At 42.0% G+C, this 24,098-nt stretch overlaps 1 protein-coding gene across 1 annotated transcript in view; it reads right to left on the reverse strand.

The window, feature by feature from the left end:
- The window catches only part of ACO1 (aconitase 1), a 39,271-nt gene that overhangs the window by 2,992 nt on the left and 12,181 nt on the right, over window positions 1-24,098 (reverse strand). Inside the window, exons 4-18 of the mRNA XM_086478977.1 lie at window positions 17,298-17,367; window positions 17,006-17,189; window positions 14,108-14,247; window positions 12,910-13,081; window positions 12,334-12,434; window positions 11,176-11,292; window positions 9,763-9,922; window positions 6,364-6,499; window positions 5,793-5,877; window positions 5,377-5,533; window positions 4,696-4,820; window positions 3,827-3,931; window positions 3,017-3,159; window positions 606-753; window positions 80-202 (exon numbers count right to left, since the gene is read on the reverse strand). Of these exons, the coding sequence (XP_086335103.1) occupies window positions 80-202; window positions 606-753; window positions 3,017-3,159; window positions 3,827-3,931; window positions 4,696-4,820; window positions 5,377-5,533; window positions 5,793-5,877; window positions 6,364-6,499; window positions 9,763-9,922; window positions 11,176-11,292; window positions 12,334-12,434; window positions 12,910-13,081; window positions 14,108-14,247; window positions 17,006-17,189; window positions 17,298-17,367 (1,966 nt within the window). The remainder of the gene's footprint in view (window positions 1-79; window positions 203-605; window positions 754-3,016; window positions 3,160-3,826; window positions 3,932-4,695; window positions 4,821-5,376; window positions 5,534-5,792; window positions 5,878-6,363; window positions 6,500-9,762; window positions 9,923-11,175; window positions 11,293-12,333; window positions 12,435-12,909; window positions 13,082-14,107; window positions 14,248-17,005; window positions 17,190-17,297; window positions 17,368-24,098) is intronic.

Consider the following 24,098-nt stretch of genomic DNA (forward strand, 5'->3'; position numbering starts at 1 on the left):
GATGTCGGTCATAAGCTAGTCTTCCTGACAAATAAATGCAGTTTAAGGACTGTCCTCCTAGTTTACTGTAGTCACTCACCAAGAGGAATGGTCCTTTAGCTGCCCAGTCTCTGGAACTTCCTGCACCATATTCCTTTCCAGCCAGCACAATCAGAGGATGGCCAGCCTGCCTGTATCTTTCTGCAGCATCAAACACGTCCAGCTGGAAAGAAAATGCCACTTTATACACTTTTGGGGGTGAAAACACAGTTCCAGGGAAACAAGGAAAAAAGTGTCCCCACATACACAGCTGAAGCCCACACCTTCCACCAAGCAGCACGTTAAGGATATTAATCACAGAGTGCTTTGTGGCTTCTAGCCTGATCTTATTCCCAAAACAAACCTGCACCTTCCACTACGACTTCTACTGTGCTTATACTCTCCACTGATATGCCACATTATGTAGGCATGCATGACCTGCTTCCCTAGGTCAGTACAGCTCCTGTCCTCTCATCAGCTTTACTTGAAAGGTACTTAAGTAAATGACCTAAGCTGTAAGAAGGAAAGGCAGTACTAACCCACTCTACTGTCAATGAGCCTCACTTTAGAGCAGCATGGGTACTTACAGTTTCCCCAGAAGGGAAATGGACAGTCTGAGGTCCTTGTTTATCAACAAATTTGTTCACCAAGCGAATGTTTGCAAAAGTTCCTCTGGCCATGACAGCATCATTCCCTCTGCGGGAGCCGTAAGAATTGAACTCTCGAGGAGTCAAGCTATTAACGGAAAAGAAAGAAAAATGGAAACTGTTGGCTTTGGATTGAAGCACTCTGTGCTTTAAAACAAGAAAGTAACAAACCGGTGTTTCTGAGGCAGGTATGTACATAGTTCCCACCATGGCAGTAGCATCCAGCTAGCTGATACTTTTAAGATTTTTTGGAAGGAAAAGAAAAAATTTTAAAAATAGAAGTCTGCCTAAAGCTTGGTCACAGAAAGCAGCTTCTATAGTATTCTCATCCATTGCCCTACAATACTGTATCTGATAGTGTTGCAAGGATATAGTTCATGTTAGGTTAGAAGACACAATAGAGTTCTTTTATTAATAGCTGGCTACTGAAAATCCTCCTTGTTATTTATATTACCCTAGCATCTAGACCAAAGGTAAAGACATCATTGTGCTAAACATCTAAAAGGCAGAGAGGGCCCCTGCTGCAAGTTAGAACTACAGAGGAAGAAGTTCATTTGCAAACAGAGATATAGGAATCAGGGGACATTCCAGCCTAACCAGTAAACAAAAAATGGAATGTGACAAAGTTGGATTGTTTGCATTGGGTTACATCCAAACAGTAGCTATGACACACAACATCTGTTTTGTAAGTGTGTAGGACTATTTAAATTTCAATGTGACTGACAGCAGAGGGCCAAAGAGTCCAGAGCAGTTAGTTTTCAGTAGATCACACTGTTTTAATCAATTTCCTCTCCAGAATTACCAGGTCTATTTAATATATCTATTTTTTATATATGTCAGTGCAGTTCCTCAAAATACCACTGAAATTGTAAGAAGTGCTAAACTAGAGAACAAAAGTATTGTATTATCTACAAAGACTTAACAGGCCACCTCAGCAAGTCCTAGTCTTGCCTTAAGTTGAACCCAGAGTACTAAACTGACAGGCTGGCCATAGAAAAAGACCAACATTTTACAGCCATTTGGACTCCAATCTCAATAGCTTTGCCAGTTTTTGCAGCTGTGCTGTGTCGTGTCCTGGTGTGGGCTAAACCAGAACTAATTCTGTTTTAGTGCTTTTACTTTTCAGTTAAGTCTCCTCTAACTAACGGCACTTTCTGAAACAGCAGCATGTTTTTCCAGACAGTGACTGCTCCTAGCAGTGATAAGGCCTGGTGTTTATAGTTGGTACCAAGGAATGGTGTGCAGAGAGGCCTTTGCTTATACTTGTTCTTACAGCGACCAAGGTCATTGCTGAGTCTTGTGCTCCGTGTTGGGGTGCCGGGAGTGAAAAGGGTCGCAAGTACGTACAAGGTCGCACCTGCAGGGAGGAGCGAACCGGACAGGTGACCCAAAACGGACCAACTGAGTATTCCATCCCATACACGTCATGTTCAGTATAAAGCTGAGGGATCACGAGGGTCAATCTCTCTTCTTCAATGGCCGACATCCAAGGAGGACTCTATCCATTCTTCTGTCTGCGATCCCGATCCGTGCATCCCTGAATCCAGTGCCTGAGTCCAGCTCCTGCAGCCCGTCCCTGTCTGCTGCTGAGTCCAGCCTGGGACTGCCCCAGTGCCAGCCCTGCAGTGTGGTGGTGACGTATTGTCATCAGGGTGGAGGGAGTTGGGTTTGGTATTGGTTTTGTATATATTTGTATATATTTGCATATATTTCATTATTTTCTTATTCTTATCTTTTCTTTTATTGTTATCGTTTCATTAAAGCTGTTTTAGTTTTCTTTTCCAAACCATAAAGCCTCTCTCTCCCTTGTTCTCTCTCTTTTTTCTCTTTTGGGAGGGGAGAGGTGTTAACAGAGAGCGTCTGTCATTCGTTAGTGGCCAGCCCAGACGCCACCCTTAACATGCTGAAACCTAAACTTCTGGATGTTCTGTAGCTCCTGATCGCAATGAAATAGTTGTACATGCTAGAAGAAGTGAGTATAAAACCAATTTTTGGCATTAAGGACCACGATTGTTTTCCTTCAATAGGGAGACAAATCCTAATTCCCTCATTTGTGAATAGACTTACTACAAAAACTAACTTCAAAGTTATCTTCTTCCTCTCTCTCCATACAAAGGTCTTCAGCTCTCCAGCGTAATTGCTGTGCACACTCTACGCAAGTTCTTACGCTTGGCGAGAGCTGCTGAAACAGCAGAGAAAGAAATGCTTTTCTTTGCTCTTTTATATATTCACCAGGCATCCATCAAGGTACACAAGCATATGTGAACAGACAGCAGATATGTGTGCCTGTAACATGGTTGTGGCTCATTTCCTCTTCCCAGTTTATAACAAGAACATGAAGTAGTGCTCACCCTCTGCTGGTCAAATAACGGGCTGCAGGACTATTTCTTGCTATATTCCCAGCTGGAGATATGTGGTCCGTTGTCACAGAATCGCCAAAACTCAACAGGACATAAGCACCTTCTATTGTTTTCGGGGTCTGAAGAGCCAAAGTCTAAACCGTCATAAATACAAAAAAAATCATTAAAATATGACAAAGAATTCCTTTACTTTTCTCAGAAGTGCCAATTGCAAAATAAAGTCTCACTTTTTACACAAGTTAGGAGAAAGAAAACCCAACACTACTAAAAATATTTATGTTCTTGAATAAAACATGATGTCCTCACGGCTATCTGTCAGCAAGTTCATGCATGAATAAAACAGATGAGGCAAAAAAATTAGCTGAGGCCTCCTGTGGTACAAGCATGAACACAGACGAAAATCCAGGATTCCTAGACATCCACATGCATGGAAAATTCCATTTTCTTTAAATGGTACTGAAATAGAAATCTGAACACTAAATTGTTTGGTGCAAAATGCGAGCAGGCAGAACTGTGGGATTTGTTTCCCATCCTTTTCACCCACTTTCTTTGTGACTATTAAAAGTATTTCAGCTTAAAAGGAAAAAGACTTTTCAAAAGCCCTGAATCCTTACGATTTTCAGATTCATTCATACCCTTGTACTAAAATGAATACAATAGTGTCATTCTAGCATTTGAGAACCAAACCTCAATAGGCTGTGATGGATGCTCCCAGGCCCCTTGAAGTGGTTTTGCTTCCCCTTTAATTAGTCAAGGTCACTACACACTTTGGCTTGATTCAAAGGGAAAGCATGCACGTACCAAGCCATCAAAGAAAGGTGGAGACTTGATGTAAGTTGACTTGGGATTCCAAGTATATAGTTTATCTGAAGGAGCATCTAAGGCATTCCAAGATTTGTTTACTGTCTGAAAAACACACAAAAACATCCATTGATTTGGAAGTTTTCAGAAGCAACAGAATTACTTCAGAATGCAGGTAAAATTACAAATTTGATTTCAGTAAAAGCCTTGTGTATTTCTTAAAATACTTCGGGAAATTCTTACAACAATATACACTAGTTTGGGTTTGTTGGGTTTTTTTAATGATTCTATCTATTAAAAGTTAGAAAACCCCCCACTTCATTACAAAAGAAGAGCTGCTCATCCAGTTTCCTAACAATAACCTGTATTATGTACATGGATAACATTTTATAATTCTCAAATGTATTTATCAGTGATCTTGGGAAGTTTTCCTAACACCTTAAGAATATTTTGTTTCAACACCTGAGAGAGGTTTGCTGGAAGACATTACCAAGTACAAGGTTTTTTTCTGATGTGAATGCTTTTAAGTAATGCAAATGAATTTCATGTCAGCTGAAAAAAACCAAACACCTGTGAAGCTGGAATATCTCACTTTCTGTTATCAGCCTGGTTGACTGTTTAAAACACACCGTCTACATGTTACATTAAAAAAATCATTAAGGAGCAATTTTCAGGACATGACTGTCTGTAAGAACCAATTAATTAACCAGAAGCCATTTAAAAAAAAAAAATCTCATTTGAGTACTTGTCAGAACAGGAGTAACAGCAATAGAAGGACAAGGTTCATTTTATCATCAAGACCAGCTTATTTAACACCTTCAGAATAGCACAATACATCAATCAAATTACTGCCCAGGGGATTCATTCACCTCTATTTTTTGGTAGACCTCCTTGAACATCCCGGGAATAACAAACTGACGCTCAACAGCCTGAATCTCATTTCTTGTTGGCCAGATATCTTTCAGGAAAATCTTCTTCCCTGAAGCATTTATTCCTGCAGAAAATGGTATTGTTATGTCCACTGCATGAATTTTCCATTAAGAAAAAAGAAGTTTATCATGGTGTCCTTCAGTTATGTGTTCCTCCTAACCTCATCAATGCTCATGAGACACTTTATTTCAGCTACAAGGTTCTGAGAGAAGAGGGCCTTAAACTTGATAATGCCTGTACATATGCCTTCTTACGTGATTTCCAATGGCCTTCCAGAATAATTTATAGAATAATTCAGGTTGGAAAGGATCTTTCAAGGGTTGTCTAGCTGAACTACCTGCTCAAAGAAAATCTACTAGGTCAGGTTGCTCATGTGAGACTGTCACCCAGATATAACGAAAAAGATGCCCCTGTGGAATTAGCATACTGGTCGGGCTTGGCTTCACCCTTTAGCCATCATACAGGCTCCTTGTTGCTCTGTTTCTTAACAACTGCACACTGTTATCCCAGAGTTACTCAGTCATCTGAAGCATCTCCCTAGGACAAACATTTCTGAAGAGCTTAATTCCAAGCAGTTTAGTTTATAAGCTGTGGAAAGAAGCACCCTGACACTGTCTTACCCAAAGGCTCTTTCTCAAAGTCGATCCGGATAGTTCCTGCAATCGCATAGGCTATTACCAGTGGTGGGGAGGCTAGGTAGTTAGCACGAGTGTTGGGATGGACACGTCCTTCGAAATTCCTATTGCCAGACAACACACCCACTGCTACGAGGTCTCCCTGTAAGAGAGTTTGAGACAAAGGTGGCTGAGGTGCTTGCAGACTCCACACACGCAGCAGGTCTGCAGAGCTGCACTGTTCTGCAACATCAATAACTGGACAGTCAGAAAACTGTCTCCTTCCACACAATCTGAAAGCACTTCCCACAGAAAAGACAATACAAACTGAATTTTGAGTTAGTGCAAGTATAACCCAGCTCAGAGCAGTACAAAACAGAGAATAGCTTGCCTAAATAAGCTGCACAGGAAAAAGGGCATACCTGTGTAATGGCCTCAACAACAGACTCTGGCAGGGGTCCACTATTGCCAATACATGTCATACAGCCATAACCCACCACATCAAACCTAGACAGAGCACAAAAATCACCAGTAAACAAAAATCTATTAGCAGTTGGCTAGAGTTACTTCAGAAGATGTACTGTTTTAACACATGAATTGCTGCCAAAACCAGCGTTTTTGAGAATGCTCAATTTTTATTATTGCAGAGACTGGCCATGCACACAGAATGAAGATCTGGGAAATGTGTTATCTACCAAGATGAACAACAATATAGTGTTATTTATGCTATTTTAAAACCATTAGTCTTGAAAAATAACCTGTTTTCCTGCTTAAAAGCATGAGTCTTCAAGAAGCTACAGCAGGCAACAGGCCTTTTCCCTCGGCACAAAGTCAGCCAGCACAACAGTAATGCATTAATTCATGCAGGATCATGCTGTAGGATACCTGCCACATCTTTTAAGCTGTACTGAGAAACAGTTATTCTATTGCATTGTTTGTTGTCAATGCTTTTAGTTAAGCACCATAGGACAACAGAAAGAAAAGCACTCTTACCCTAGTTGGGAAAGGTAACTCATAACTCCGCTCTCCCTCAGGTAGTAAGTGACAACCCCGCTTCCTGGGGACAGGCTAGTTTTAATGTATGGCTTCACTGTCAAACCAGCTTCAACAGCTTTCTTAGCAAGCAGTCCTGAAAAATGCAAAGGATAGTTGCAGTTTCTCCTGGAAGTAGGACAGTTTGGTCTATCAACAGGTTAACAGAAGTACCATTAAATAACTGGAAAACAGAAAAGGCTCCATTTCAAGCAATGAAATGGTACAGTGAGCCCACTGCACTAATCCCAGAATAACTTGTTAAAGCTCAAGTGCTCTGTTGAACTGCAGATCCAGTCTGCAATTTCTGCTCCACTGCAGAGTTGCTGGAAGTTGCATTCAACAAGATGCACTCACACTGGGGCAGCATGTAGACACAGAAAACTCAGAAAACCATTTGTAAGATAAGCATCTCACAAAAAATGCAATGAAGATTTGTTAACATCCCACTTATGGTGGTCTAGTGACCCAGTCCTGAAATAACTGCCAGCATATGACTTGCTGCCCTCAGAAGCAGATAGCTATGAGAGCACCAACTCTGGCCCTTGTCACAAACAACTGTCTCACAATCTACACATCTTGATGTAGGAGTGCTGTTTTACCACTCCTGGTTTTGTAATGTGTGTAGAGATGTTACAGTGGAGCGTACGTGTTACCAGAAACAAATTTATTCCAAATTCCTTCTTTTTAAATGAATTATCCATACATAGACAAATGTTCAGAGAACAAGCCTCCTGCAGCTGCTTCCGAGGATGGACATAAAAGAAGTAGCAGCTATGCAAACTATGTAAAACTTCACATTCCCATGCCTCATTCTCTCTCTCACACATCAGCTCTGCTTTGATCCAGCATGATCTCCAACAGGAAGATGTCATCAAACCGCTCTGTCTTTGCCAGCTGTTGACAGTTCTGTTAGACATGATCTGGAGACCTCCACTTTTTTAAGGGCTGCATGAAAAAGCCTACAGCAATAGATCTGGAGGCCTAAAGGTAGATACATGAATTTAAAAAAGCAGTTCCATTCCTTAGATTGCTGAGGCTCCTTAGCTGCCAGAGGAAGCTGTGGAAACTGGAGCTGTTGGATACTTTTGAAAATGTGACCATGAACAAATGATCACCCTAGGACCTGAGATCCTGACAGCCTGCTTGAAAGTGTTTGCTTCTGTTTTCCTGACAATACAGGTTGTGAAAAGAATGCAAAGTCAAACTCTAAAAACTGGCAAGGAAATGCCAGAATTTAAGTTGCTTTGAGCAACATTAATTCAACATCTTTGTAAAGTGAGATTAGGCTGTCAAGGCTAGTATAGCACACACTCATTATCCTCACAGACACACCGCCCCTGCACATCATTCAGTGCACAAGGTGTACAGTGGTAGTCTGAAACCACTATTCATATTTTGGATTGCTTTTAGCTTGGTTACTTAGTGTGGGAGCAGTTTATTTACTTTCATTTCAAATCCTACCCTGAAAGCCAAATTATCATGTTTCCTGTAGGTGTCTCGGAGGTTCTCAACACTGTAGTGTATGAACAGCTATTGGAGACTGACAGAACTACTCTTTCCCTCCTTTGACCTCGAGGTCAAAGCGTAAGTGCCACTGTACAGAAAGGTAGCAAAGGGAAGAGTACCCACTAAATCTGAGTGCATATGCTGAGATCTTTAGGATTACCTTCTTCAGGCTGCTGTGCATTAAGTAGTAGTGAACGTGTTCAAAGTAACAACTTTACTTGTACCTAGAGAGCATTCCATACTTTAAACCATAGAGCTATTAAGCCAAGCAGGCTGAAAGATAAGCATCCCCACTGCCAAAGAGGGTTAAAAATGCATGCCATTAGCCTGGGAGCCAAACACTTGATTGAGGAAATTACATCCTAAGCAGGTGGCACAACTTAGGGATACGCACACCTAGAACTACAGAAATAGGACAGAGAGAAGATAGTCTGCCTGGAGGAAACCTACTTCTTGAACATTGAAAGAAAGAAATACAGCTCTATTTCTGCAGTAATGATCAGAATAAACCTGAGGAAAGAAGTACACTGATTTGGCTGTCCTGTCAAGGATAAGTGAACTGGAAGACTGTTCAATTCTGTTCCTGTCAAAGGTGTGAGAAATACTTCAGGTCTCTCCTCCACTTCCCTTTCCAGCCCACATCCTGGTTTATGATGGACTTTGTCCCTTGTTGCTAGGAATTAAGACCTTTTGTGCCTGGGAAGGGGGTAAGTTGCTGGTAGAGTACCCAAAGAAAGATGCTAAACCGAGAACAGGTAATAAATATCACATCAACAAACTAAATACAAAGTGATTGTTGTCAGAGGCTGTCCACAAGCCAAGATCTTTCCAGCACCACATGGGAACAAAGCAGACAAATTACATTACTTCGACCAGTAAGTAATCCTCTCTGGTCAAGGGCCCTTGCATTTCCCACTGCATATCCCTTCTAACCTTTGTAGAAAATAAGCCTGCATCCTACAAACAGTCTGACAGACTAGAAAGCCCTAATGCAGTGATGATCTTTCAGTGACAGACAACACCTATGTATATGCTTGCAGAAGAGAGAAAGAAATATGTCAGCATGTAGCCAAGCAGCTGTGAAAGAGGGATGAACTGAGCTAGTATAGTCTGAACCCTTTGAGCTGACTCTCTTCGTTCATGTTTTGTTGCCAGAAGCACATATTTGGAATGAGAAATTTTCTGCCCAGACTAGCCAGGTTAAAAAAGAACAGCCTCCTGACGTGAAATTTAACACAACCAACTCAGACTAACTGTTCTGTAGTATTTGAATCGTGATAAGCAAGAAAGTGGGGGGAATAAAGCCCACCTCCAACAACTTCTTGGATGCAGCTAATATGTAAATGACAAGGCTTTAAAATATGGCAACCCCTGACAACAAAATTTTCCTCCTCCACTCACCCCCCCACACGCCCTCAGAGTCTCGCTTTAACAACTTGATACACCTCTAGCTAAATGTGCGTTTTGTGCTCTGCTGCGAGATCAGAGCGCTTTCAGAAACCCATAGGCTGTTCTTCACTGTCCCTCTTTCTTGTGGCTCTGACTTTTGATAGCCTCTTCTCAGCCCTATGTAACAGCTTCTGTGCATTTGAACAAATGTCAGAGGTGCTGGTTAATTCAATTCCAGCTTGTCCTGTAGAGAAGACAGCACAGGAAAAATACATTTTCTACAACCCATGTTTCTAGCTACTATTTCCAGAATTCCTTCTGCTATCTTTAGGGACTAAGATCAGCTTTAACACTGCAAATGACAGAAACAGCACAGTGCACGTAGAATTACATCAGCATTGTTTCTGTCTTCAGGACACACAGCCAGAGCCACATAGAAACACATTAAGCAAATAAACTTACCCGCTCCCAACATAACCGAGGGGTTGCTGGTGTTTGTACAGCTTGTAATGGCAGCAATCACTACTGAACCATGAGCAAGCTCAAAGTCACAGCCCTCAAAATTAAATTTGACTATGCTGTTGTGTCGCTCTGGGGCAATTTGGAATCCCTTGAATCCTTGCTGTAATAGGAGAAAGTAAGACAAAAGGATGTGGTTAAATATAAATATTTTGACTGGAAATTAGTATGGCCTGGGAATTTCATGATTGAGAAGCATCTGTCAGTCACATCCATGCTGGCACTTTTAGGTCTGGTGGTAAAGGTTTACATCTCTGGTCAGTCAAAGTTGCAGATAAAAACTATTTTTCTGGGGTCCATCCTATTCTCTGTTTACTGGTGAAAGAGGCAGGCTTTGCAGCAAAATGTATTTGGTTTTTTTCTTCCAGCATGAATATATCCTTCTTCAGATTGCTTGGATGCTTCTTGCTCCCATATGCTCCAGATTCCTGACCGCATATACTCTTGCTACATAATCTAGTCCTGATATTTTAGCCGTAACACATGAGATTTTTAAGCCATGAATATCAAACAGCTCAAACTTACACTAAGAGCTGACTTGAGAGGCAAAAGCCTGACAGTTGAAAAAAAAACAAAGAGCAAGAAGGCACTGTTCACACCATGAAAAATTATGCTTAGACATCTGAAAGCATAAGGTCATTTAATGGAGTTCGGAACATAACAAAACAAGAATTATTGGGAATTGCTGTAGTTTTAAGTTTCTTGATTTACATCACTAGAGTTCTGTACCGCCTTTAAGTATCAGGTAAGGATTCAAACTGATTTTGGAAACTTAAGTGTCTGGGCATCTAATTCAAATTAAAATCCTGCTCTTTTTTCAATGACCATTTTTGACTGGATGATGAAGAAAGAAGTCTTTTTTTTCCTGTCTTTACCACCAACATCAAAGAGTCACAGAGATACATGTAGTTCTGATCTGCTGAATAGATTCAGTACTGAATGCAAAACTATGTTGTGGAGCTCAGGGCATAACCTGCTTGGAAAGCTGAAGAGCTGGGTAATTAGCACAGAGCTCAGTGCAGTAACTCTTGGTCCACTCTACTAACAACACCCGTTGTGGCTAGTTCAGAAATCCTTAGTGTATGTCAAAATCATGTTAGACCTAAGACTGGTCTAAAATCAGAAGGAACTACTACTTCAATAGGACATGAACACCTTCATGTGATAGAAGCATCATCCCAATTTTAAGCTACCGGTTGTTGATGTCATCTTCTAAACTGCATTCAAACATCCATGTTTACTTTTCAATAGGCAAACAAACAAAACACAAGTTAACCTCAGAATGTAGTTCCTGAACACTAGACAACTTTTAGAAGCATGAATTAGTTTGTGTGCCCAAATGTTCCTAGACCCTACCTTGGCTCCCAGACAAGTCTCAAAGTCCTTTTTCATATCTGACACAGCAACTTTGTCCTGAGGTCTTTTCGGTCCACTGCAGCAAGGCACGACAGTATGGAGATCCAGCTCAACAACCTGTTCAGTAAGAGAAACAGAGAGCAGTTCAGCATGGCAGGACAAGCTGAAGCCAGTTAAGCCACAGGTATGCATACCTCAGCTGTTGAATCAAGTATAAGTCTGAACATCTTTAGGTTTGTTTGCAGAAATTATCAAAGACATACGAGAAGGGAAAGATCAGGAGAAAAGGAATAGTTCTACTTTTAGACCCTGCCAGCTCCCAGGTATGGCTCTCAAAAGTACCCAGTTATTGAAAACCCAACGTGTGACTAAAGCAACTAAACAATATAGATGCTTTTGAGAACTATGTCCTTTCACGTACTAGCAGCAGGGTCCTCTTCAGAAAGCAATGATGTGAAGAAATCCTGGCACTGGCATAAACTTAAGCAGACTACTTATCTTGGCCTTGGGGAAAACATTCAGTTTATTATGAAACAGAGATCATATTTTCCTATTCCTCACCCACGTTTCAACTTTGTTTTTATAGTGTGCTGCATCTTTCCATATTTACTAAGGTTTTTGAATAATCATGCAAACCTGAACTTGAGTTATAAGATAAATTTTTACTGTAGAGAAAACCAGGAATATTCTTGAGTTTCCTGGACACAGAGTAAGATCTTTATTTTCTTGCATAGAAAACGGCTTGTGTGGTCTGCAGTTAACCACACAGAGCTTCTAAGTGTCCTGATTCACACAGTAAAATAATTTGCTGAACAGAAGGTAAAACTGGGACAAGGCTTATGTTGACAACATCCATGCTATCTTCATAGCTGGTTTTGTGTCTGGACTGGCCTTCTCAAAACTACATGGATCAAATTGCAGATTCTGCACCAGCTAGAGCTCAACTGAGAGCAAATCTATACCTACGACCAACTTTTCACACCCGGAGAGCCAGCTGACTCATTCCACTGGGGCCTAAGTTAAGACAGCTGTGTGGACCAAGCCAAAGGATAAGGACTCCCTTGACCATTTCTTAGTTTCTGTGAAAAACAGACAATTGTCACATTACAATAGGGCAGGGCAGAAAGCAAGGAGCTAGAAGACAGAGTAGTTTCTAACCTGTGTGAAGTCTGGATCCTGAGAGGAGTTCTTGAAATCTCTTAGCATTCCCACAGCCTCAAGATACTTTCTTGTGCACACAACCTTCTCTTTATCCCGGCCTAAGGTGAAATCCAGATATAGAAAAAACAAAATGCAAATGAAACTGAGGGACTACTATGTGACAGAAAAAGAAAAAAATGCCTAACAGGCTGTTTCACTGTTCACACTGTACACTGCATTACAAGACTCTTTCACCACAAAAATTAGAGACTCACTAGAAACAAAGTGATTGAGCAGACTTAGTGGCTTTCGCAGAACTAAAACTTAGGTTCCTGCTTCTGTCACCTGGACAAGCTAGGTTCAGGCAGAGCTAAGCATGCAGTTAGCTGAGAAACAGTCTAAAACCTCAGCTCTCCCTAAACATGGACCATAAGAGCAAGAAACAGTCCGAATGCGCAAGTATGGGTAAAAAAACCCGCAACATTCAAGCTCAGAAGGGTCCACCTGATTCAGCCCCATTGCCGACTACACCATATTGACCTGGAGTCCTTGTTTTCAATTGCATCTTTAATTCATGGTCTCCTCTACACTTACCAGTTTGTATCAGGTACCCAATGCTAATATCATCCACTGGGAAATACGCAGCTGTTGCTCCGTACTCTGGACACATATTGGCAATGGTGGCTCGGTCAGCAATTGACAGCTGGGCTACACCCGGACCAAAAAACTCCACGAATTTACCCACAACTCCAACTTGGCGAAGGTGCTGTTATAAAAATACAGTGGCTGTGTCATTGATAGATGTCAAATGACCTGAGCATATATGTTACAAAATCCAGCTTTCGACTTCTAAGAAACCCCTTTCAAAAGTTTCTATAGCCATTTGAAACCAGGAACCTCTGGTAAACTAAATCATAAAGATGAGTACACAGAGGTGTAAAATTTCAATAATAAGATACAACACAGGGATGTATTCCTTCTAAACTTGCTCTTCCTCTCATTTAAACTACAATCTATCTTAGAACAACTGTATCTTTCTCAACATCAAGTTCTAAGGAGAGGAGAACAGTGTAGGGTCTTTAGACAGCATCCAGGAAGAAGAGGAAACAGGAAGAACCAACTGAACAAGTACATGAATCGAACTCCAAATGACTGAACCCACACAACAACTGGATGAACTCATAAAAAAAAACCTTGGCTTTCCCCATTTGGAGATTCTCTCTAAAGAGAGCATCCCATGATGAATATGGGTACCAGATTTCTGACCTCCAACAACATTAATGCTGAGCCAGTAATACTCTTAATTTAGTCACAATCCACAGAGTGAATGAATGTATTATGAACACATGACATGTAAGCCAAACATCTGCAAATCAAAGAAATCAGACTGCAGCACTTACTGTCCGTTTTCAGGCTTTACATTGCCTTATTTTAAGTGTGGACTTCAAAAAAGAAAGTCATTGTGTTTCTTTTGAAGAGGTAGAGAAAAAAGATCCTTTTACAAGCACTGTTGTTTCAAAACACATCTGTGCATGAGGATTTGAACAGGCCATGAGATATTAGCTCTCTATTCTGTTTTGTCTGGCTATGGGAAATGGATTTGCCAAGCAAATTTGCAGTTGTTCTTGGGCAGCTGATTCTAAGCCACACAGAGCAATAAAGCTTAAGAACAGTCCAAAATGACTACATGGAAGCACACACAGGGCTTCTAAGCATGCAGTACAGTGGCTCTGTCCTACAGAACACGCGTAGCTTCCAGCACTAACGGCAAAACAGCAGACATGTTCATTACCTTGGTAATGGTGAGCACAATGTCAGTGGATGTTACCAGTGGCTGAGGGTTTCCTAGTAGCTTATAGCCAACCACCTCAGGAAGCACCATGCTGATCGGCTGGCCCAACATCACTGCTTCTGCTTCAATGCCACCAACACCTGTACGCAACAGGAGTATACAATCCAACTATTCAGAGAGATAGTAACTCTGATAGTGTCAGAGATAAACTCATGAAGTACAATTGACTGACAGTTACTCAATCTAAGGTGTGATAGGGGAGAGAAGACAGACAGCCGAAGGGCTTAGCCTTCTGTTAAGAGAGGTACTCCTCATCTTGCTTCAGTTTCTGCAAGGCTGGGCTTTTCAACTTCTATTTCATACTTTCATCCTCACTCCTCAGACATCAGATAGAATATCACATAAATCTAAGTCACTTACTCTGAGGACACCTGGCTTTTACAGTAACAGATATAAAAGTCTTATTTAATGACTTAAACATGCAATGCATAAACAAAGAACAACTGACATGACACTGAACACGGTGTGCTGCGAGTAAAATATACACAGACCATGACTATTGGTCACCAAACAAAAACTTAAAAGCTATTTTGAATGAAGGAAAAATTATTAGAGTCTAGACTGTTCAGCTATAGAAACAACAGAAAAGCTACTTGTTAAGATAGAAATATCTTCTTTAGGTCTATTAAGTTTCAACAAGAATGGGGTGTGTGCACGTGGGAACATTTATGTAACCATGCCTTCAGTATTAGAGGATGCAATTCAAGTGACTACTTCCTTTCGCTTATTTAATCAGGTAAAGTATCAAGATGTCATAGTCATATGCAATCTAAAAAACCTATGATGTTTACTAGCAATTTGGCAGCAGTTTTGTAACTTCTTGCCTGTAGGAAGATCCTCTCATGTACATCTTCCACTTTCAAAACTCCTTTTACTTTTTCTTTAGCTTAATTAATACTGAGCTGGAACAAATTGCCTGTAATAGTTGCTTATGTATGCCAGACCACTACTCCTATCCTTTTTCCCACTTAATCTAATAATGGTTCTGAAAAATAATTTCCAATTTATTTTATGTAAAATGATATACCCATGTTATTTAAAAAGATAATTCTGTGAAAGCTCCGATCATGTGAATTCTTTCACTAGGTACTGAGTCATTTTTAAACAGTCAAGTTAGTCAACATGACTGATGGGCTACCACAGACAGGCATGAAGCAACTTCAGCATTACCAACCACTAGCAAGATATGCTGAATCCAAGAGTGTGCACTCTAAGTACGAATGGTATGGACTATGTCCACACTTTTCAAATTCTAGAGAAAAATAAAGCTAAGTTTACAGACTCTTCGAAGCAGCTACTGGTGTTGTGACATCATCTAAATGACAGCTCCATGTGTAAGGCACAACCAAATATAGAAAAAGACAGACATCTCTTATCCCAAAGATGTCATTGGTTTAAATAAAGTGAACTTGTTTACATTCATATTCCAAGCTAGCAGGAATTCTTCCACCATCAACAGAAAGTCTCAATCAACCAATATTGCTACAGTAGTATAGATGGGGCAGAAAAAACACAATCTGTTACTTCTGTCACATGTGGTACTCAAAATTTGACAAGCATCTCTGTGAACAACTAGCAAATGCTGTTTAAAACCACAATGTCTTCTGTGTTTGCACAGTATCTATTTCAACAGGACTCCTATCACCATATCACAGGAAGATAAAAAGCTCAACTGCAGTTTTTGCTACCATGTGTGGGACGATTGCAAAGACTTTCATTTCATACCAACTTGTTTGTCAATAATTCAAACGCTGCAGTTTGCCACTAAAAAGGCAAAAAAAGGGAATTATTTGTATTTATTTCTGTAACTAGTACTCTGCAGACTACTAGTACTAGAACATACTACATAATGCTGTTTTTCACAGTGGTCTCCCTGGCCATATTTAACTTACTCAGGCTCATCTTTCAGCATCTTCAATCTAACAGAGCATTTGCAGTACTTTTTGATAAGGCAACACTCTGAAAGTAATTAAGTGACTAAGGAACAAATGGATGTTCAGTGATGCGTCAACTCCTTTGCCTTTCCAAATGACTAAAATGCTTCCAGAAATCTAATATTTTCCTTGCCTGCTTCTTTGTGATTTAAATGCAGAATAAAAAAAAAATATATAAAACCACTTCCATACAACACACACACCATAAATCATCTGAGACTGTTCTCAGAACAGGGAGCTTAGTCACAAATCCTTAAATAACTATAAGAGAACTTACCAGGTTCCTTGAATTTGGGGTTAGTCTGTGTACTGTGTCTGGCTGGCAGCCCACATAATGCCGTGGTTTAGATTTGTGACCAAACCAGTGTTGATAACACACCAATGTTTTACCTATTGCTGAGCAGTGCTTGCACAGTATCAATGTCTTTTCTGTTTCTCACTCTGCCCCTCAGCAAGTAGGCTGCGGTTGGCAAGACACTGGGAGGGGACACAGCCAGGACAGCTGATCCAAACTGAACAAAGAGATACTCCACGCCATAAAACACCATGCTCAGCATCAAAACTGGGAGACAGGGGTGGGGGGAACTTTTCCAAAGTAGCCATTGCCCAGGGACTGGCTGGCCTTTGGTGTGCTGGTGGGAGGTGGTGACTGACTGTCTTTGCACTGCTTGCTTTTGTTCCCTTCCCCTCGCACCACCTCCACCCACCTTGACTTTGCAAACTGTCTGTCTCAGCCCATGAGCTTTTTCTCGCATTTGCCCTTCCGATTCTCTTCCCCCATCCTGCTGGCAGCAGGAGTGACTGACTGGGTGGAGGCTAACCTGCCAGCCAGGGTCAACTCACCAGAATCTGAAACACAGCTTAGTCAGCCAAGACACTATTCATAATACACCACTGCACGTACCCCAGCCAAGCACTCCCAAGCCATCTATCATGGTGGTGTGCGAGTCAGTGCCCACCACACTGTCTGGATAGTAGTAGTCGTCCTGATCCATCACCACTCTTGCCAAGTACTCCAGGTTCACTTGGTGGATGATCCCAGAGCCTGGCGGAATAATCCTCATGTTTTTAAAAGCCTGAGAGCCCCACTGAAACAGAAGGGATTGGAGTAAAAAATTATCAATGGACACGTGCACTGGAAGACCTTTTGTTCATTGCACTTTTCTCCACATAAATAGGATTAATTCTTTCGGTACCTTTAAGAATTCAAACCTTTCTTTGTTCCTTTCAAATTCCAGGTCCTGATTTTTTTGCAAGCTGTCTGATCTGCAAGTGAAAATAATCAGCTCTTAGAACCAGAAGTACCCACCTGAAATTTATGTCTAGTCAGATACACCCAAAGGGAACAAGGAAAGGAAAAGAAGAGTTATTAGCTAATGTTAATGCTGATCAATCTCATCTTTTTAATCTCACTGCAGCTGTGAACTGCAGATAACCAATGAAAAGTATTTAAGAAATCTTAAGAGATAATACCTGAAGTCTGGTTCAAATGTAAGCACTAACCTGATTATTATATATGTGGCAGGCCTAAAACTTGTAGTTTGGGAAAAGCTATGCTACATGTTACAGCAATGTGAAGTTTCCAACATCTAAATCAGAAGAGATCAGCAAAGCAGTAAAGGGAAGAGGAAACACAACTGCCCTGCAACTTCAGTTAAAAAGAGGTTATCACTGATGACACAGTGCTGCCTGAAGCCCCTGTGTTTCAAAGCAGACAGGGCTAACAGTTTTTTCACTTGAATCAGCTGTCTAACTTAGGCCTGAAGAGTTTGAAAGAATTGAAGCATAGGGCTTGCTAATGTTCTCTCCATATACACATGAGCCTAACAGAAATAAAATAAGACTGTGACAAAAAGTAATTACTAGCAAAAAACCATCTAAATGCAGTCCTGGATACTACTGATAACATAAAATCAATGTTATTAAAATAATACAGAAAAAGAATCATAATAGGTGATTTTGTTCTACGGTGAAAATGAAATCATACCTTATTCACATAGAAATACAGTGTTTCCCAAAGAGCTTAAAAAATTATGTGATGCAAATTAAAAGAAAAGAGGTTAGGTTTCTATTTAATAAGATTAGTGCTAGAACACCCATTACCCAAGAGACCAGCCTTTAGATGATTACTTCTAATTTTGCATCTGTTTCTGAACTCCTTACTGTTAAGATTAAGAATAGATAACAGCATCTCTATGAAAAAAGTTAAAGGGAGTTAACTTTCAACACATAAGTCAAATTTTTTTGGCCCTTTTTCTCCCCTGCCAACCATGAAATGGCACCAGTGAGAACTTGTATCCATACTAGTCTACAGTTAAAAAAAAGTAGGAAAAAAGTTCTATTTGATGGCAACATTCTTCTATGCAGCAGGCTTCACTTTACATTTCTGCTCAGAAGTACAGTATTTTTATTCTAAAGAAGCCTCTAAATATTGGCACTGAGAGTGCTCTTTATGTTCTTTAATTTCCACATTCTAGGAATTTTCTTCTTTGTAACAGGATAACTTCAACGGCCTACTTCAAAACTACTTCCTATAGAGGACACCAACTACACAGAGCATTTTAGCAGGCAAGGCAGCTGCAGACCAAAAAACTTCACGAGTTTGGAAAACGGAAGGCAACCATCACGAAACATGTAACTGCAGGACCTGCTTGGAAGAATAGTTCACTAGGCCTATGTTACCATGGAAGCTAGAAGGACCCCTGTGCAAAGGGCTTGTACTTCATTGTGGGTCTAGAGAGTGCTCGTCTCTTTGTAGCATGCTGAGGACTGAATAGCATTATGTTTCTTTCCTGTACTTACAAGGGCGTCCTGGTTTGTCTGGGAGAGAATCCCAGCCCAGCCATGCCAGGCAGGCTGTTAGCAGTTTCAAGCCAGCCAGGGCAGCTGACGTGAGTGAGCTACAGGTGTAGCCCATACCCTAATGTCATGGTCATTATAAAGGGGGAAGGTTTGCTGAGGAAGGGGAGTTCCTCTTCTGGCTTCTCCCTGCTCCTGAGGACTGCTCTCCTGTTGATTGTGACTGCTGCATAGTCACTTGGCTGAGTGTAACTGAGTACACCTTTGTTGGTACTGGTGTTGTTTCATTAAATCTGGTTTTCACTTCAAGCCATGGGTCTGCTCTCCTTTTCCCAATTCCCCTCCCTGGCTGGTGAGAGGTCATCAGGTGATAGAGGAACTGTTACAGTTTAGTTCCAGGTACAGGCTAAACATAGACAGTCTATTCGGTGCCCAACATTTGTTTGGGAACCAACCTGAATGGCTCACCCAAGAGAGCTGTAAACCTTTAAGAGCCTCCAAGGGCTGAAGTTTCAACGGATTTTGGCTGAGTCATTACAAGCATTCATTTTCTGGTGTGGCACTTGGTGGAACTCTTGGCTATTTGGTTTAACAGTTGCTGTTGGAGCTATGGGCAGCTTTACTGATGCTTGTTATTAGTTTTCTGCAGCTGATCGCTTCTGGGCGTAGGGATAGACGTGCTGCTTTGTTGGGTACTTTGTTGGTTGGTTATGGCATTATAAATTCTTTTGAAATTACGTCAATTTCTGGATGCAATGGGCAAGGACAAGTGGGAATACCCTTGGGATGTTTCCACCACCATGTCCATATGTCCTAGGTTACAGTGTAACATGTGCCAAAAGGAAAAAAAAAGTATTCTATTACCATCTTCAGAAGCTGTTGAGACCAGGTGGGGCGGTGCTCCCTGCCTCCCCCCCTCTGGACTATCTTCTGTTAATGGGCACAACAATGCCTTATCCCCTGACCCATGGATAACTCGCTCCTGGACTATCTCCTGTTAATGGCCCATCAAGGAACTGCCTCACGACTCCCCATCCCATTGTGAGATGCTCCGCCCGGGGGGAAGGAGCCAAGCAGTCCATGCCAAATAAAAACGGAGATTTCGAACACCCTAGCAGCCTTCTTCCACTGGATTCCCAGAGGAGTTTTTCCCCCAGTGGAGTTCCAGAGGACAAGAGCTACCTACCTATCACTGGACCTTCGGAGGAAGACCAGACTCTTTTACGTGATCGCTGCTTCCACAGAACTACATCCATCGCTTCAGGAGGACTGCAGCCATCATCTTATCGGACTGCTACTGCCACCCTAACAGGGTGTCAGGTTGTATTTCTGACTCTGTCAGCGTAAATCAGTGGGTTGTTTGTTTTTTCCCTGCCTTGTGTTATATATATACATATATTAGTAAAGAACTGCTATCCCTATTCCCCATATCTTTGCTTGAAGGCCCGCTAATTTCAAAATTATAATAATTTGGAGGGAAGGGGGTTGCACTTTCCATTTCAAGGGAGGCTCCTGCCTTCCTCTGCAGACACCTGTCTTTCAAACCAAGACATCATATTATCAGTCCTTTTGTATATCTTTCAGTTCTTATTGTGATTAGAGGAAAATACTGGTATAAAGGAGGGTGCTGTGCAGCTACCTCAGGCCCTGTGGAAAGTGTTGCAGCTACTCAGACCCCAGTGACAGGTGATGCAGCTGACCTAGGGATTCAATCAGTGTGAGTATCGGTTGCCCCTGTAAAGAAGACAAAACATAAGAAAAGAGCAGGTCTTGCAGGGACATCTTGGGCAGAGAAAGAAAAGGTGACAACTCAACCTCTATCCTTTGGCAAACTGAGAGATATCTGTAAGGATTATGGCCAGCATGAAGGAGAGCCACTTGTTAACTGGCTGCTCTGATGCTGGGATAACAGAGCCCATGGTGTGGACTGAAGTGGTAGAGAAGTCAAACATTTGGGACCAATGGCGAGTGAAACTGGTATTGAGAGGTCTTGAAAGAGAGGCACATCCTCTCTCCCTGGAGGTGACAGATTACAGAACAGGGATCCCTTTAGAGATGATGTTGTATACTGCCCAAGCAAGTGGACAATCACCAAAAGAGGTATGAACTACTCGAGAGAAACAGCTGTGTGGGAGCTGAACTCTGACCTGGACAACCCACAGACACTCGCAGATCCCAATTAACTCAGGCTCACTGGACCCATGTGGCGCAAGGGGGTACTGAGCATGCCACCCTCATATGCCAACACATTGGCCTTATTTAGTTGGAAGGACGATGAGGCATCAACGGCAGGTGAAATGGATGACTGGCTGAGACAATACGCCAATAATGCCTCTGCCTTCCCACGGGCTGCTATTTCTACCATAGAACAGACATGAGAAATCCATGGGATTCCTCAGTAAAGTGTTGGAAAGATTGTCCTGGTTAGAGGACAAGTTCCACCCTCTACCTGAACCGACGCGCATCTCAGCTCTCAGGAAGAAGTTTTCCTGTAAGGCCTGCTCAAGAAAAACAGCACACACCTCATGAGGTACCCTGGGGTTCTTCCTGCGGAACCACAGGGAAGACATGAGAAGATTGGACAGAGAACCTACCTTGGTCTCACAGTCACGTATCAACGAGTTACAACGTAAAATGAGCACAGAAAGGGGCCCTGCCAGGAGGAATGCCCCTCCTGTTTCCAGAGGGCAGCCCCGCAGACAGCACAGATGGGCTTCAGATCCTGATTTAAGACATGTGAGTAATGGTGATGAGAGTGTAGTGCACACAAGCTGCTCGTGTGCAAATGCTGACAACGGACACTGCTCAAAACTAGAGGGGTTGGGCCTCCAGCCAGGGGTAGGACAGGGACAACCGTGTATACTGGACTGTGTGGGTTTGGTGGCTTGGCACATTAGAACCACACAACATAAGGCCTTAGTTGAGACAGGTGCACAAGGCACCTTACCACCAAATTACAAAGGAATGGACTCCACTCATATTTCTGGAGTGACAGGAGGATCGCAGGACTTGATGACAGTAGAAACAGAGATGAGTCTGACTGGACATAGGTGGAAGAGGTGTCCTATTGTGACCAGCCCAGATGGCCCATGTATTCTTGGTGTAGACCATCTCAAGAGAGGGCATTTCAAGGACATGAGAGGGTACCAGTGGGTGTTTGGTGTAGTGGCAGAGGAGATGGAGGAAATTAAACCGCTGTCTACCTTGCCTGGTTTATCAGAGGACCCTTCTGTTGCAGGGCTGCTGAGGGTCGAGGAACAAAAAGGTGCCCATTGCCACTATAACAGTGCATCACTGACAATATCATACTAATAGAGACTCCCTGATCCCCATTCATGAGCTGATCCATCAACTGCAAAAGCAAGGTGTGATCAGCAAGGCACTCTCACCCTTTAACAGTCCCATATGACCAGTGCAGAAGTCCAGTGGCTAGTGGAGACTGACAGTGAACTATTGTGCCCTGAATGAAGTCACACCACTGCTGAGTGCTGCTGTCCGGACATGTTAGAACTTCAATATGAACTGGAGTCGAAGGCAGCAAAGTGGTACGCCACTATTGCTATTGCCATTGTATTCTTCTCTATTCCTGTGGCGGTGGAGTGCAGGCCACAGTTTGCTTTCACCTGGAGGGGTGTCCAGTACACCCAGAATTGATTGCCCCAGGGGTGGAAGCACAGTCCCACGATTTGTCATGGACTGATTCAGTCTGCGCTGGAAAAGGGTGGAGCTCCTGAGCACTTGCAACATATTGATGACATCATTGCATGGGGCAACATATCAGAAGAAGTTTTTGAGAAGGGAGAAAATAATTCATAATCTTCTGGAAGCCAGTTTTGCCATCAAAAGAGGGAAAGTCAAGGGACCTGCACAAGAAATCCAGTTTCTGGGAATCAAATGGCAAGATGGGCATCACCAGATCCCAATGGATGTGACTAACAAAATAACAGCTATGTCTCCACCAACTAACAAGGAGACACAAATTTTCTTAGGTTATGTAAGTTTCTGGCAAATGCATATTCCTGGTTACAATCAGGTTGTGAAACCTCTATATTAAGTGACCTGAAAGAGAAACAGTTTCAATGGGGACCCTGAACAACAGGCCTTTTTAACAAATCAAACAAGAAATTGTACATACAGTAGAAAGGGACAAAGTCCCTGTGGTGTGTGAAAGGAATCTATTGGGGAAAACCGTGTGCATATTTCCTGCTTCAGGCAAAGGCAAACCCATTTGTGGGGTTGCTTTCACTTGAGGACCTGGATATACTTGGTAGATAATGATGAAAGATGGTGAAATCCAATGTGTACCCCAAGGGAATTTAACTCTAGATGAGAACACTCAGTGCTGAGCTGTCTTGATGTCAATTGTTATGTAACATCAACAGTGTTCAGTAAGTGTTTTTCAGGCTGACATAGTGGTGATGACTGGAGGTAGCCTCATCAAATGATGTCCAACAACTTCCTTGAGACGAACTTGCAACCCCTGGACATGAACTGCGATGAAGTTCATACCATCTTTCCTGCCCTGAGAGCCTTCTATGATAGATAGAATCCATAGTTTGGGACTGAGTAAATTCAACAAATCCTTCTGGGAAATAACCCAAGAAAAGCGGACTAGTACCTACAGGTATTGGAAAAATGGGAAAGAACATTAGTGACGTGGGCATGATGTAAATGGTACAGACTAAGGGGTGGAATGCTGTCCTGGGAAGGGCAGGGAAGGGGGAAAGATTGCTGAGGAAGCTGAGCTCCTCTGCAATTCCTGTTGCTGTCCTGCTGGGGTTCCTCCTACTCCTCTAGCTTCTCTCTGCTCCTGAGAACTGCTCTCCTGTCAATTGTGATGGCTGTATAGTCATTTCGCCAAGTATAATTTTGTACACCTTTGGTACTGTATTAGTGCTGTTTCATTAAACCTGTTTTCACTTCAACCCACAGGTCTGCTCTCCTTTTCCTGATTTCCCTCCCTCACCGGTGAGGGGTCATTGGGTGACAGAGCAACTGTTATATTTCAGCCCTGGATATAAGATAAACATAGTCAATGGGCCATATTAACCAGTGTCTTGTGCTTTTCCACGTGGAGGCACTGAACTAGCAAACAGTTCCTCAGAGCTAGGCTAATGCATCTCTGGTCTATTATAAAAATAAGGAAGAAAGGAGACATTCTTGCTTGTCCTGTACAAAAAGCCCTACAGGGTCAAAAA

Source organism: Leptosomus discolor, chromosome Z (genome assembly GCF_034619465.1).
Source record: "Leptosomus discolor isolate bLepDis1 chromosome Z, bLepDis1.hap2, whole genome shotgun sequence".
Lineage (NCBI taxonomy): Eukaryota > Metazoa > Chordata > Aves > Leptosomiformes > Leptosomidae > Leptosomus > Leptosomus discolor.